Raw genomic sequence first — 14,747 nt, 5'->3', positions numbered from 1 at the left:
TTGGGATTCGAGTAATGTATGTGCTGTTGTCCAATATTTAATATCGGCTAAGTTACTATAGGCTTTTATTTAAAATTAACGAATATATTTGAAAATTATTTGCACGTAGTAAATTTTGAATTTTCGCAATTTGTGACCCTTGCATGCTTGGGTCTGCGTTGCCTGCGAAATGTAGGCGAATATAATAGAGTAGTTAGCGTTATCTACGTTTTGCTTTGTTTTTTAAATAGTAATAGTTAAAATACGTTTCGTTATATGTTCTAAACACGACAGTTAGATACACTAGCTACATTACATCTGCTTTGTCATAGTAAGATAATAATTTTTACGCTTTACGTAACACGCATCTATTAATAGCCTTAAACTGACCCAAGCAAGTAAGTTGGATACAAAACTTCTCACTTAAAATTCAACGCCTAAGCTGGATAGCATTTCGCAAACGATCTAGCCTTTGCGTTATAAAGTCCTAGCCTTCGATAAACTCACTGACTCTTAAATTATTCGTTTTAGTTTTCCTCGAAAACTATATAACGGCGTAGTACGGTCGCGCATTTTCATGCGACTGGTCGCGTGCTATCGTCGCTTTGGAACTGGCTCATCAAATCTTATATTATCTGATGTTCTTAAGATATACTTTATCAATTTTCAAATGAATACAGCGATGGCGACGATTCGAACGATTGTCAGTGTCTCATTTGGCGCGAATGGAAGTGACGTTTATATTTTTTAATTTTGTTTTTTTTTTTAATTCGTGTTGTGTCAAGTGTTGAAAAATGAATTTTACGGATACAACAACGGATTTTCCGTTGACAACGACTGTGTTGCCTGAAGTGGAGTCTTCTGATATTAGGACATGGCTTATGAATATTGTTATACAGGTAGCTTTTTTATGTATTTGTTTTTTTTTTTAAGTACATTAACACAGTTATAAGAGATACTTATGTTCTCGTTAGTGTTCTCATTACTGTATGTGATAACGATATATCTTAGCAACTCAGACGAGGTGCTAAAATTGTATTTAAATTATTACGAGTATTTTACAAATGTTTTAATTATTTGAAAAATAAGCTGTACTATAGTTATCAGGAAAATATTATAAGAACTGAATTAACAAGGTTAATAAAAATAACTTGGATATGGAAATCAATCGTGTAAATATAAACTCTTTTCACATGCGACTTTGATAATAATAACTATGACGATTGCAGAGTTTTAGTGTCAGAATAGCATATCAATCTTGGTTATCCTTATATCATAATTGAAAAATATTATACGTACGTATAAGACAATCGGAATGAAATACTCAATATTGAATGTAACACAGATTTTATTATTGTTATATTACGAATATCTGTCGAATTGCATAAATATTTTTAATCTGGTAACCCGAATATTGACATTTATTCCTTATGGCGGGAAATTAATACTGTTGATTATACACTAAGCATTAATAAAATTATATGTATAGTTTGAATTAAGAACAAGTTCTATTACAATTTCACTCAGTACGAACTCGATTTGTTTACGTGTTTATTCAGGTAGGCTTACTGGCAAAGAGACCCGATGTTAAGTTCTCACCACCGTTTTAGATATAAGAAATATTGACCATCCCTTACGTCGTGCCTACTGCCTTATTTAATGCGTCACTGACCTTGACAACTTAGGACGTTTTGTAAATAACTTTTCCATGCGATATGCAAACTCTACCGTGCCTCGAAACTAGAATGTCTGTCATCCCATATGACGTCACTAGATACTAGATCTATTTATGTATTCAGTGAAAAATGCTATCGAATATATTACATAAATTCAATATTTTTTTGCAATAATGTATTTAAAGATTCTGTGAGTTAATGTCATCGCTTACCCTTGAGATATTCGAGACGAGAAATCTTTCCCCACACATAAATATATAGACATATTATCTATGGTATAGTCATTTGGATGAAAGTTGGATCTATTACAGCTTCAAATAGAAAATAATATGAATTACTACTAGCGCATTGCGGCTTCATCCGCTTGGAACATCTCACACACACTCTCACACACACACACACACACAAACACACACACACACACACACACACACACACACACACACACACACACACGCGCGCGCGCACACACACACAATTTTGCTTCCGACTGGACATACAAATATTGAACTGAAATCGAATAGCCTATATACTTATTTGTAGTTTTTTTTTTATGGTATAGGTTGGCGGACGAGCATATAGGCCACCTGATCACCTGATCACCATCACCCATAGACAATAACGCTGTAAGAAATAATAACTATTCCTTACATCGTCAATGTGCCACCAACCTTGGGAACTAACATGCTATGTCCCTTGTGCTTGTAGTTACACTGACTCACTTACCCTTCAGACGGGAACACAACAATACTGAGTACTGTTATTTGGCGATAGAATAACTGCTGAGTGGGTGGTACTTACCCAGACGAGCTAGCACAAAGCCCTACCACCAAGAAAGATGTAGTTGTTGTTCTTAGATGTTTCAAACTATGCAAAGGATTTTAATGGGGTTTTTATCAATAAATAGAGAGATTCAAGAGGAAGGAAGCAGAAAATCGGAGATTATTAATTTTAGTAGCCGGTAGAAAATAATAAATATTCTTTAGTAGCCAGGACAGATAGCTTGTTAATGATATCATATTTTATATAAATTAAATTGTCCAAATGTTGAAACTACGGTAATAAACATACAATATTTATCTCTCTTTAATTTGTAAATAGATGTGTATATATTACTTAATGATAGTGCTGTTAGTATAGGATTTTTAGAGTCCGTTCAATATATTCATTACACCTGCGTAAACACACACGTTTGGTCGTATCTCTTCATAACATAACTACATACGAATGATTGATAAAAAATAAAAGGTACCTACAAAATTTCTTGTCGATTTTTTTTTGTCGAATTTTCAGAACCAGTGTTATTATTTTTTGATCATGTTAATTGACGCTCGTATCAGCCTAATAATATATCGTTAAGACGTTTAGTTCTTTGCTTCATTGTGTTATAGTTTGAAGGTTGAACCGTGTAACTATAGAAACAGGGGCAATAACATTAAAGATTCCATAGTTGATAGAGGTAAATGTCCGGCTGTGTTCAACAAACTGTGTGTTAATCGTAACTCAAAAATGATCGTTTAAAATTGTTAATTGTAGGAAGAGCCTGTATGGTATATACATTTTTGTATACAAGAGGCTACTTGCGGTTTCCCTTAATGCACTTTCATTAGTCGCAATATAATGGTTTATAGTCTATAGCATTTCTCAATAAATGGGCTATCGAAATAAATAATATATTTTCATATCAAAAGAGTAGTTCCCGAGATTAGCGCCTTCTGTGTCACATCTATGGTAACTAAAGTCACTAAATACAACATGTGGCCTACGACATGGTATGTTCTACGTTTTGTTTCGTCTTTTATAGCTTCATTGTATATAGACTATAATCTTTCTCAATCAATGGGCTATCTAACGGTAAAAATATTAAATTTTTAAATATATCTGGTTGATCTTTAGATAAGGGCTTTTAAACAAACAAACAAACTCTATCGCTATTTTATGTCAGTGTCTATTATAAACATGAATATGTTTTGGTGACTGAATAAAAAACGGATTCGCTTTAACTTATATTTTTAATTCAGCAAACATTTAGCTCTACATAATATAAATCTCATCTCAAATTATCATTCGTCATATACGTGAGAGTCTATACCTACGTATGTAAGTTTTTTCTTTATAATATGCTATGAAAAAGTTAAAATAGCAACGTTTTTTTGTGTCCATTTGACGCAAGTGCCCACGTCATGAAGTCCAAATCTATTTCGGTAACGCTAAATTTATGATATATTTTGGCAAATGATGCAATTATGCCCTGGTGTTTATGTGGCATGATGAGCGAAAAATTGTCGTTTTTTTATGGGAATATTTGTAATAATGCCTTTGTGCGAGCCGTAAGTTACAACCCACTTATCAACTCTACTACCTACCAGCACTACTTAATATTATAGTGTTCCAGTAGTGAGTCAAATACTGTCACAAGTGATATAACATCTAGTTCCAAGGTTGTTGGCACACTGACGATGTGAGGAATCTGAATATTAATATTATAAATGTGAAAGTCTGTCTGTCGGTCTTTCACGACCAAACAGCAGAACTGAATTTGATGAAATTTGGTATGAAGCAAACTTGAAATGAAATGAAACAAACTCCAAGAAAGGACATAGGCTACTTTTTTGCTTAACACATGACAACCAATGTGCTAAAACGCGAGTGAAACCGCGGGCGTCTACCATTAGTTAATATCCTTTAGAACGGCAATGTCTATATCTGCATATATTTTGTTTATGGTTGAGACCACTTACCATAGACTGACCGGCGCCTTACCAACATGTATTAAAAAAAAAATTGGTCCACTCTCACAGGCTTTTCTTCTACTGTATTACAATTGATCCATTATGAACCCATTACACAGGTTGATGACATCGTTCAAGTAGGCTTTTACGAAACAATTTTGCATCATCACTATACAAGTCTGGCATGTCAATGTAAACGTAAGACAACCATTGGTTCGGAATACGTATTGTATCGTACACAAGACAAGAAAATCAGCTGTTATTTTAATACTAGTGCGTACATGTATTGTGTACGTTACGTAATGTTTTCTCCCTTTCTAACGTCAGTACATTGACATTTGCAAGGAGAAACAAAGCAACTATATGATGTCCTCCTGACTATTCATAAAGAAGGTTAGTCATATGTTCAGAACATAATATCGTAGTTATCACTACCAATGTGTGCATACATAAATGCTCTCTTTACACGATGAAAATTGGTATAAAAATAGACAATTCCTTGTAATTTCCTTAATTATAACTTTATGATCGATAGCACACCTTGGGAATGAAACGATCGCCTCCTGGCTATTTCTTTTCATATTAAATTGAGTATATAATAAAATACACTAAAAAGACCGTCTGAGTTTCTTTCGCCGGTTCTTCTCAGGTCAGGTTTTCTTTTCCGAACCGGTGGTAGTGTTTCATTTGACCATCAATATGTTTAATGCTTCTATATCGAATGAAGTAATGTGAGTTTGAGTTTAATAGAAAATTCCTTATAAAATAATCTATTATAGTAGTATTATATTATACGCGCCACAGACACACGAGAGATGAGAGCAACTGTTGAACAGTATGACGCCATAAGCGTGTGTCACACCCTTGTCACAGCGAGTCGGTGTTACCCTTAAGGCGTAGTCTCTTTTATTTGTTTATTATCTCGGTAGGCGGACGAGCAAATGGTTACTTATCACCACAGGCCATAGACAATGGCGATATAAGAAATATTAACCGTTCCTTACAAAACAATGCGCCACAAACCTTGAGAACTACGGTGTTATGTCCCTTGTGCCTGTAGTTACACTGGCTCATTCAACCTTTATGCCGGAAAACAACAATACTGAGTTCTGATGTTTGGTGGTAATAAGATCTAATTATTTGATGATCTCTGTGGTCGAGTAGTGTGTACGCCAGTTTTCATTGGTACGCCACTCCGGTTTCGATTCCTGGCCGAGTCGATGTAGAAAAAGTTCATTAGTTTTCCATGTTGTCTTGGGTACCATTAACACCCATAGGTGTTTGTGATACCTTCGTTACTTCTGATTTTCCATAACACAAGTGCTTTAGCTACTTACATTGGGATAAGAGTAGTGTAATGTTGTCCAATATTTATATATTATGAGTGGGTGGGACCTACCCAGAGGCGCTTGCACAACCTACCACTAACTAAAACTGACCTACTTTAGATATTATTCTATTGCAATTTTATTACATGTAAGTATCTTGCTTAACTATACCATTGATATATTCTCATGTTATTATGAATCATCTCTAAATATATAATGTATTTTTGATTTTTACTATTTATTTATTTTTTATTGCACCCAATCTTAAAACTAAAATTAACATTTTTGATTCACAAAAGTTGCATGAGGTGCAACAGGCGGCCTTATCGCTAAGCAGTGATCTCTTCCAAGCAACCTTTGGGCAGAGGATCATAATATTGACATAAATGGGAAGGGTACAGTAAATTAATAATTTGGGTAAAACACACGTGGCAGAATTTCTATGAAATTAGACACATGCAGGTTATCTCACGATGTTTTCCTTCACCACCGAACACGATATGAATTATGAACAAATTAAGTTCATGAATATTCTGTGTTGCTTGCCTGGGTTTGAACCCGCAATCATCGGTTAAGATGCACGCGTTCTAACCACTGGGCCATCATCATCGACTCAAATAAGTTTCACGCAAAAAAAAAACAACCTTTATAATTAAAATGCAACTTTGTTTATCAGCTGTGTAAACATATATTAAAAAAAACATTTGTTTAACGTTCATATGTCTACGTTTTATGTGTTTTCACTGATAAAATGTATGACTCGTAATCCAATATTGCACTTTGTAAATTAAAGAAAATATAGCTTCCACTATATAGCACTCGCTATGGATTTTGTTTAAATCTTATAAAAATACAGTATCATATTTAGATTTTTATATGATTTTATTGTACGTGTTTCTGTGTTTCTATTTAGAATAGAAATTCTATTCTATTCTTAATTCTAGTCCGTTCTGGTATTTTTTATTACAAATGCGAGGCTTGGTTGGATGTTGTTACTCAATCGAGCTAGAACGGCTGAACGATATTTAATGAAATTTGGAACAGCGATAGATTGTAATATGGAATATCACATAGCGGCTTTAAGCGGCTTCGTACACGTTGCAGATATGGCTCATGGAGTGATATTCTTCCGTGGGATCCAAACAGGCTTCATTCCAAAGTTCATCCTATTTGGTTTAGTGGTTTGACCTTGAAAGTGTATGACATGCACATAATTACTTTGATATTTATAATACTAGTATAGAAGTAACGACTTCAGCTTTATGTTGCAGTATTATATATTGTATATGTATGTTGTATGTGCAAATACAAAATTATAAATTAAATGCTACAATTAACATTCGTTTACACAACGTTTATAATTAACTTTCGCAATTGATTGCAAACCGCTTAAGTTAATGAGATGCAGATAATGTTTACCCGACTACGGCGAACTTCATTTCAACGGCTTATGTGTGTTCATATGTTCCAATATAACGTCTAAAGTATTAAAAATTGACGTGACAATCCCGTGGTTTTAGGTGATGTGACGTCACGATATGTAAGTACGGAATACTTATACGGCTTGGATGTTGGATGATCGGTGTCACGTTCGTCGAGTGAAGGATGTGGATGATGACGTCACTGTCGTAATTTTCTTTAATCGCGTTTTAATGGAATGTCCTCTAAGGCGTCATATACATTCTGAATTTTCATTTCATTTGAAGGCTTAAAGTTTAAGAAGCTAAGTGATTTTTGGAAGTTATTCCGCACTTGAGATTAATAAGTGCTGAAAAGACTGTTGGATTATTGCATGCTTCAGGTGGGCGATATCATTCTAATTGGTAGTTTTTTAGTTCGGTAGAATCTACGTTCCGAACCGGTAGTTTTACCTTGGATTCAGTTAATGAATGTTAATAAGCGATTAAAACGTGCTCGTAAGTTCTTACTAAAATAAAGTTTATTATGATTTTGATCGTTGCTTCATTTGTAATATATGTTCAAAATCGAAATTGCTTTTTAATCTATTCATCAACAAAGTCAGTGAACTTTGAATAACGTGTCGCACTAAGTAGCACTGGTTCTGGCCGTTGAAATGAGCACAGAACATCCGAATGTCCTTGTTTGGTATAATCACTCGGTTTACAGCTTAGTGCATATAATGCCAGCGCAAATCTCTCGTTTATTAACTCATGTAAAACTGCTTTTAATTCTAAGTTTAGATGTTATAAAAATAAAAATCAAGTTTACAATCATTAAATGCTTAAATATATAAATCTTAACCGCGTGGAATGGTGGCAAGAATGCTAGCGGCATTTCCCCGTTGAATCGCAATTCCGATCATCTGGGTAAAAACGTACCAGACAAAAAAAAAGCAAAAGTCAAAATAAATTTTATTCAAGTGGGCTTTTACAAGCACTTTTGAATCGTCATTTAACAATTAAGTGAAGCTACCACCGGTTCGGAAAGTAGATTCTACCGAGGAGAACCGGCAAGCAACTCAGTAGTTACTCTTTTTCAATATTCAAAAAAATACAGTCATGTTAGTTAATACAATTATTTAAATTAATATATCCTGCCTGGAAGTCAACAGGTATTAATTCCACGCCTTTTTATAATCTACAAAATCTTGTATCGAATAATACGCCATTTTTACCTACGTATTTTTTTTATAAACGATTTGAATTTACGGGACGGCAAAGTTAAAAATGTCTGCGGAATTTTATTATAGAAACGGATACCTTGCCCCAAGAAAGATTTGTTGACTTTGCGTTATAAGCTTATCTTTACTTCTAGTGCATATACAATGATTATCACTGATTTTATCAAAGTGATCAATGTTACTGTGAGTAAATATGATATTTTTTGTAAATATATTGCGACGCAACAGTGAGTATTCTTACTCTGTTAAAAACATACCGAAGAGAGTCTAGCTCCAAGATTATAACCCTGTCACCAGTGGAGGCAATGAGGCGAGGTGTTATACTTTCGATTTTGACGAGACTTTCACTGACTAATTAGGAGTAACCAAGGCTTCTCGAATTAAAATTCAAACGCGCACGAAATCATGGGCAAAGCTTGTTAATTATAGGCGAAGTTGAAACGAGTTTGTTAATAAATTATTGGAGACACATGGATTACCGTTGACTGTAACATACTTCCAACAGATGGGTAGTCTTAAGAATGCTCCCTGAAGAAGGCTGCTATGTCATTATTGGTCAGAAGGACTTTCATCTATGGGTTATTAAAATCTTTTGAAATTATAATTCACGTTAAACAACACATGTTTAATTAAAGACGATAATAGCTTCATCTACCATCATTCAATAACCCTGAAGAGTTACGGAGGACGTTTACGAAGGTCGTTCATGATTACTGTTCTAGTTACCTTAAACGTAAACCAACCATTAAACTCTAAACAAGTAATCAAATTATACTGAATTAAATGAAAGGAACGTATGCTGTATTCAAATATGCATTTAGAATCTTTAATTGCCAATTCGCAACTATGTTAGCTATGCTAGCTATTAAGCATTATTTTTGAACAACGTATACAAGAAAATTCTTGTTGGGCCTTAATAACATTTGGGCATGTAGCCCCAGTGTGGAGCTGCAAATGTCAAATTTCAACGTAATTCTGCCACATGTAAATCCACCCACCCGTATCGTGGTGAAATATGCTCCTTACCTTCGGCTTGAGGGAGATGAGGCTTTAGCCCAGCAGTGGAAAATTACAGGCTGTTACTATTATACTATATTGTTATTATGTAACAGTTTAAATATATAATACAAAAAAAAAAGTTTATTCAACGAATTCCAAATCTAAATTCAGCCGTAAATACCAACATACTTCGCTTGCAGGCGATCAAAGATCAAGAATCATTTATCGAATATGTACTGTCAATTTGTTTTGAATTGAATATAACAGATAATTTTGACGGATCGGTATGATTGATTAGATTTGGGCTTTCCCCACTATTTAAAGTTGTAAACCATGCATAAAGATGCAAGGCCATCTGGGTAGATAGCATCTACTCATCATTTATTTAGCCGCCAAACATCTCTACTTAGAATTGTTGTGTTCTAGTTCGAATCGTGAGTGAGCTAGTTTAGCTATCAGCACCAAGGACATAACATCAAACTGCCAAGTTTGATGGCGCATTGCCGATTTCAGGACCATTCCTGACATCGGCAATTAATATTTCTTAAGTCGCCATGATCGGTGGTGACCAAATAACCGTCAGTCCTCGTAGGACGTTGCTCGTCGGACGGAATATGAACAAAGACTTGAAAAAACCAATTGAATATATTATAAGGATCCATCGATCAATCTTTATCTTGTATCCTCGAACTTACGTGATGTCTCTTAGGTCGAGTCCCTATCTTATATGATCTGCAGATAGCGACATATCAACAATAATAATTTATTTATCATTAAATTTAATACTCAGTAACACCTGGAGTTAGAAGAAATCTAGGGTTGTGTTCCCGTGACTGAGGCAGCACGTGAAGCCGTAGGTTCTGTGCCAGATTTCACCCCTTTTATTTTCTGACATAATACTACTTTTGAAACGAGTTGTAAAAGTTGATTAAGAACTAGTTTTGGTTATGTAAATTGCGTTCAATCTGAATTGTTCTGTTTGAACTAATTATTGGAATTTCTTCTTACACTTTAGATGACAAAAAGGGAGGAAATCATTAAAGAATCCGATCTTAAACAGACGGCTGAGGTTAATGGATAAAATAATGTAATAGTACCATAGTACAGATTTTTTTCTTCTTTTTATACTATTGTGTCCATGTATTATAGGTAAAAACCTTCCTCTCCAATCACTCTATATACATATTATATAAAAAAAAACCACATCAAAATCCGTTGCGCAATTTTAAAGATCTAAGCACACATAGGAACAGACAGCGGTAAGCCACTTTGTTTTATATTAGGTAATGATTGTACATAAAAGATTTGACTGAAAGGTAATTAAGTTGATATCTAAGTTCATAATAAATAAAATGTGCTGAAGATTGAATTTACTTGGCGACAGGGCCTTGTGCAAGCCCGTCTGGGTAGGTACCACCCACTCATCAGTTGTTCTACCGCCAAATAACAGTATTCAGTATTGTTGTGTTCCAGTTTGAAGGGTGAGTGAGCTAGTGTAACTACAGGCGTAACATCTTAGTTCCCAAGGTTGGTGGCACATTGACGATGTAAGGAATAGTTAATATTTCTTACAGCGTCATTGTCTATGAGTGATGGTGACCACTAACCATCAGGTGGCCCATATGCTCGTCCGCCAATCTATACCATAAAAAAATACTTACAATATCTGAAAATGACGGTAGTAGGTATGTGTATCATAAAAACTATGCAAAAATATTTATTAATTTATCATCATACATACACACAAACATACTAATCGTTTCATATATCAATACCATACAGGATATAAATACTGGTATAAAACAGTCATAGCTATTAATTACGATCATATATTATTTATCAGCGGCTGTATGAAAGCGATCACGTCCAATATTTAAAAACGAAAAAGTGAAAACATTTCGCTACACAGATAATATTACAAATGATAGTTGATATTATAATATCCTTATACAAGCAATATCTAAATTCTACAAATTCGAATTTTAAACTGCAAATTTTCGTACCCAGCCAGATGTAATAAATTTGAGACTGATTAATGGGCTCATTATGATCGTTTTCTTTTTTATAGTTTGACTACAAGCCACTCTATGCAAAATATCGATTCATTCCAAGGATTGACGTTATATGAGAAATTTTAAGTTTTAGACTAAGGGAAGTATCACACAATTTTAAGTACTATTCTGAAATGTCTTCGGTAACGCACTTTTGTAAAAAAGTAAAAAAGTACTACAGCCTGTAAATTTCCCACTGCTGGACTAATGGCCTGCTCCCCCCCCCCCCCTTAATGGGGCTTCGACCATATTCCACCACGCTGTTCCAATGCGGGTTAATGAAATTAGACACATGCAGGTTTCCTCAAGATGTTTTTCTTCACCGCCGAGCACGAGATGAATTACAAACACAAATTAAGCTCATATACTCGTATATATAGTGGTGCTTGCCTAAGTTTGAACCCGAAATCATCGGTTAAGATGCACGTGTTCTAACCACTGGGCCATCTCGGATCTTCCTTTATGATTCATTTGTTATTCACAAAGATTAGGTACATTTACCTGTAATTAATTACTCTATAATTTTAAATCGAGTTCGATTCAAAATTTAAGTTCTTATAGACGTTCTAAAGCGGATGTTTAGTCTATCATCTGATTACGTATCTGATGGATTGAGTACAGAGGGTTAATCTAAACGACATAAAGAAAAATATAACCGACTTTTTTATGGTATAGGTTGGCGGACGAGCATATGGGTCACCTGACGGCAAGTGGTCACCATCACCCATAGACAATGACGCTGTAAGAAATATTAACTATTACTTACATCGTCAACGCGCCACCAACCTTGGGAACTAAGATGTTATGTCCCTTGTGCCTGTAGTTACACTGATTCACTCGCCCTTCAAACCGGAACACAACAATACTGAGTACTGTTATTTGGCGGTAGAACAACTGATGAGTGGGTGGTACCTACCCAGACGGGCTTGCACAAGGCCCTGTCGCCAAGTAAATTCAATCTTCAGCACATTTTATTTATTATGAACTTAGATATCAACTTAATTACCTTTCAGTCAAATCTTTTATGTACAATCATTACCTAATATAAAACAAAGTGGCTTACCGCTGTCTGTTCCTATGTGTGCTTAGATCTTTAAAATTGCGCAACGGATTTTGATGTGGTTTTTTTTTATATAATATGTATATAGAGTGATTGGAGAGGAAGGTTTTTACCTATAATACATGGACACAATAGTATAAAAAGAAGAAAAAAATCTGTACTATGGTACTATTACATTATTTTATCCATTAACCTCAGCCGTCTGTTTAAGATCGGATTCTTTAATGATTTCCTCCCTTTTTGTCATCTAAAGTGTAAGAAGAAATTCCAATAATTAATTCAAACAGAACAATTCAGATTGAACGCAATTTACATAACCAAAACTAGTTCTTAATCAACTTTTACAACTCGTTTCAAAACCAGTGTTTTGTCAGAAAATAAAGGGGGTGAAATCTGGCACAGAACCTACGGCTTCACGTGCTGCCTCAGTCACGGGAACACAACCCCAGATTTTTTCTAACACCAGGTGTTACTGAGTATTAAATTTATTGATAAACAAATTATTACTGTTGATATGTCGCTATATATATATATATGGGTGGTACCTACCCAGACGGGCTTGCACAAAGCCAAGTAACTCAAAGTTCCCAATAACAATTTAACTGAGAATTAAAAAAGAAAAAAAGCTGTTCTTAATAATTTGTTATTCCTTCATAAACAATGAATCCAGTGGAATATCTTTTAAGCCTTGTCGGTGGATTCTACAAACTCATCAACTATTACATTACTTTAAGGCCGGCAACACCTGCAAGGCGCTAGGTATTGCAAATGTCCATGGGTGTTGCTAATAAGGTATCAGACAGACTTTTCGCAGTTATATTAGGGATTGCATCCTGACATTGAAATGATAATATATATCATATATATCAAATATGATAACACATTTAAAAAAATATATGCTCAACTGCACGTATAAAGATCAATTGACACGTATCTATCAGTTTTTATTGTTGTTCTTTATCGCTGTGTGTGGTGTTAACATTATAATCCATAAAGATAAATAAGTTATGAAATTTAGATATGTTAGTATCACGACCAAACAATGTTGATTCACTATCTATGAATATTAATATGCAGAAACAGATAATGTTTTTATTGTTCTGTCTTGTCGCTTCGGTTCGAATACCGATTGGTCAATGAACGGTTTCTTTGGCAGCCAGGAGTTTAGAAGTACCCGAGCTTTAGAATGTTTATCAATGGAGCATATGATCTGACTCCGGTCGTAACTCGTGCTTCATCAGACGATAAATATTAGAAATAGGTCCACATGCAAACCAAGATATGTTCGGGGTAGTTCAGGTCCATCATCATCATCATCAGCAGTCCATATTCTTCCACAGCTGGACATAGGCCTCTCCAAATGCACGCCACTGTGATATTTTTAGTTGACATCCATTTTGAAACATTAGGTGTCACTGATTTCAGCTAGATTTTGATGAATATTTGTTGAATATTTGCTTTTCGACTATAGTGTTTACTAAGAAATTGATTCCAAAAATATTAATTTGTGTGATTTCGTTGTCCGCCTTTCGTTTTTAAATGAAATATACATGCTTATTAGTTATTCAATGATGGTTTTTTTTATGGCATGGTATCTCTTTGTGCCAATTATAATATTTAAATGCGGGTCGTTGCGAAGGGTATGTTTTTTGTCAGATTACGGTAATCTGTATCGCGTGACTAAATATCATTAAGTTTTAATGTCAATGCTAGAATAAATTCGCAACAGTTGAATTCAATGACAAATATAAAACAATCCTTACTGAAATATTCATTTGTTTATAATTCGATGTAACAGCCACAAACGACGATTCAAGATATTACAAACGAAATGATTTTATACACGCTAAATACTTTCGGAGTTGATAGGACCGATTGTCTAGACATTATGTATGTATCTATTAGACGTATTCTAGATTACGAATAATACGAAATACTTCAAGAAATATGCCCGGTTCAATCATTAATAGGTCTTCATTTGCTTAACGTGTTGATCAGGTAAAATTTTGTCATGTGTGTTTACTAAAAACTCGTATAGAAGAAGCGTTGTGAGCTAAGTCTTAAATTATCTGCCTGGGTGGAGAGGAGTGTTCTACCTAAGGGATACTTATTACATTTCAATTCTTTTTACATTTTAATCATCGTTTATTTTAATATTTGTTCACTCATGACAATATATACACACATAAAGAATATAATATCTTAGTTCCCAAGATATATCTACCATTATTTACCTTGCCAATGCCCTACCAACGCATCGGTACTGTATTGTTATTATTTC

General features: G+C 34.5%; 1 protein-coding gene across 2 annotated transcripts in view; it reads left to right on the top strand.

Moving 5' to 3' along the window:
• The window catches only part of LOC124540072 (transmembrane protein 165), a 38,026-nt gene that overhangs the window by 14,957 nt on the left and 8,322 nt on the right, over nucleotides 1-14,747 (top strand). The window contains exon 1 of one of the 2 annotated variants that reach the window (XM_047117483.1): nucleotides 522-878. The exons of the other annotated variant lie outside the window; for it this stretch is intronic. Coding sequence (XP_046973439.1) covers nucleotides 774-878 — 105 coding nt within the window. The 5' untranslated portion in view covers nucleotides 522-773. Of the gene's footprint in view, nucleotides 1-521; nucleotides 879-14,747 lie in introns of those variants that run through there. 2 annotated transcript variants of the gene reach the window in all.

This window comes from Vanessa cardui, chromosome 24 (genome assembly GCF_905220365.1).
Source record: "Vanessa cardui chromosome 24, ilVanCard2.1, whole genome shotgun sequence".
Classification (NCBI taxonomy): Eukaryota; Metazoa; Arthropoda; class Insecta; order Lepidoptera; family Nymphalidae; genus Vanessa; species Vanessa cardui.
The sequence above is the reverse complement of the archived record's forward strand: the minus strand, read 5'-3'. Positions and strand labels throughout refer to the sequence as shown.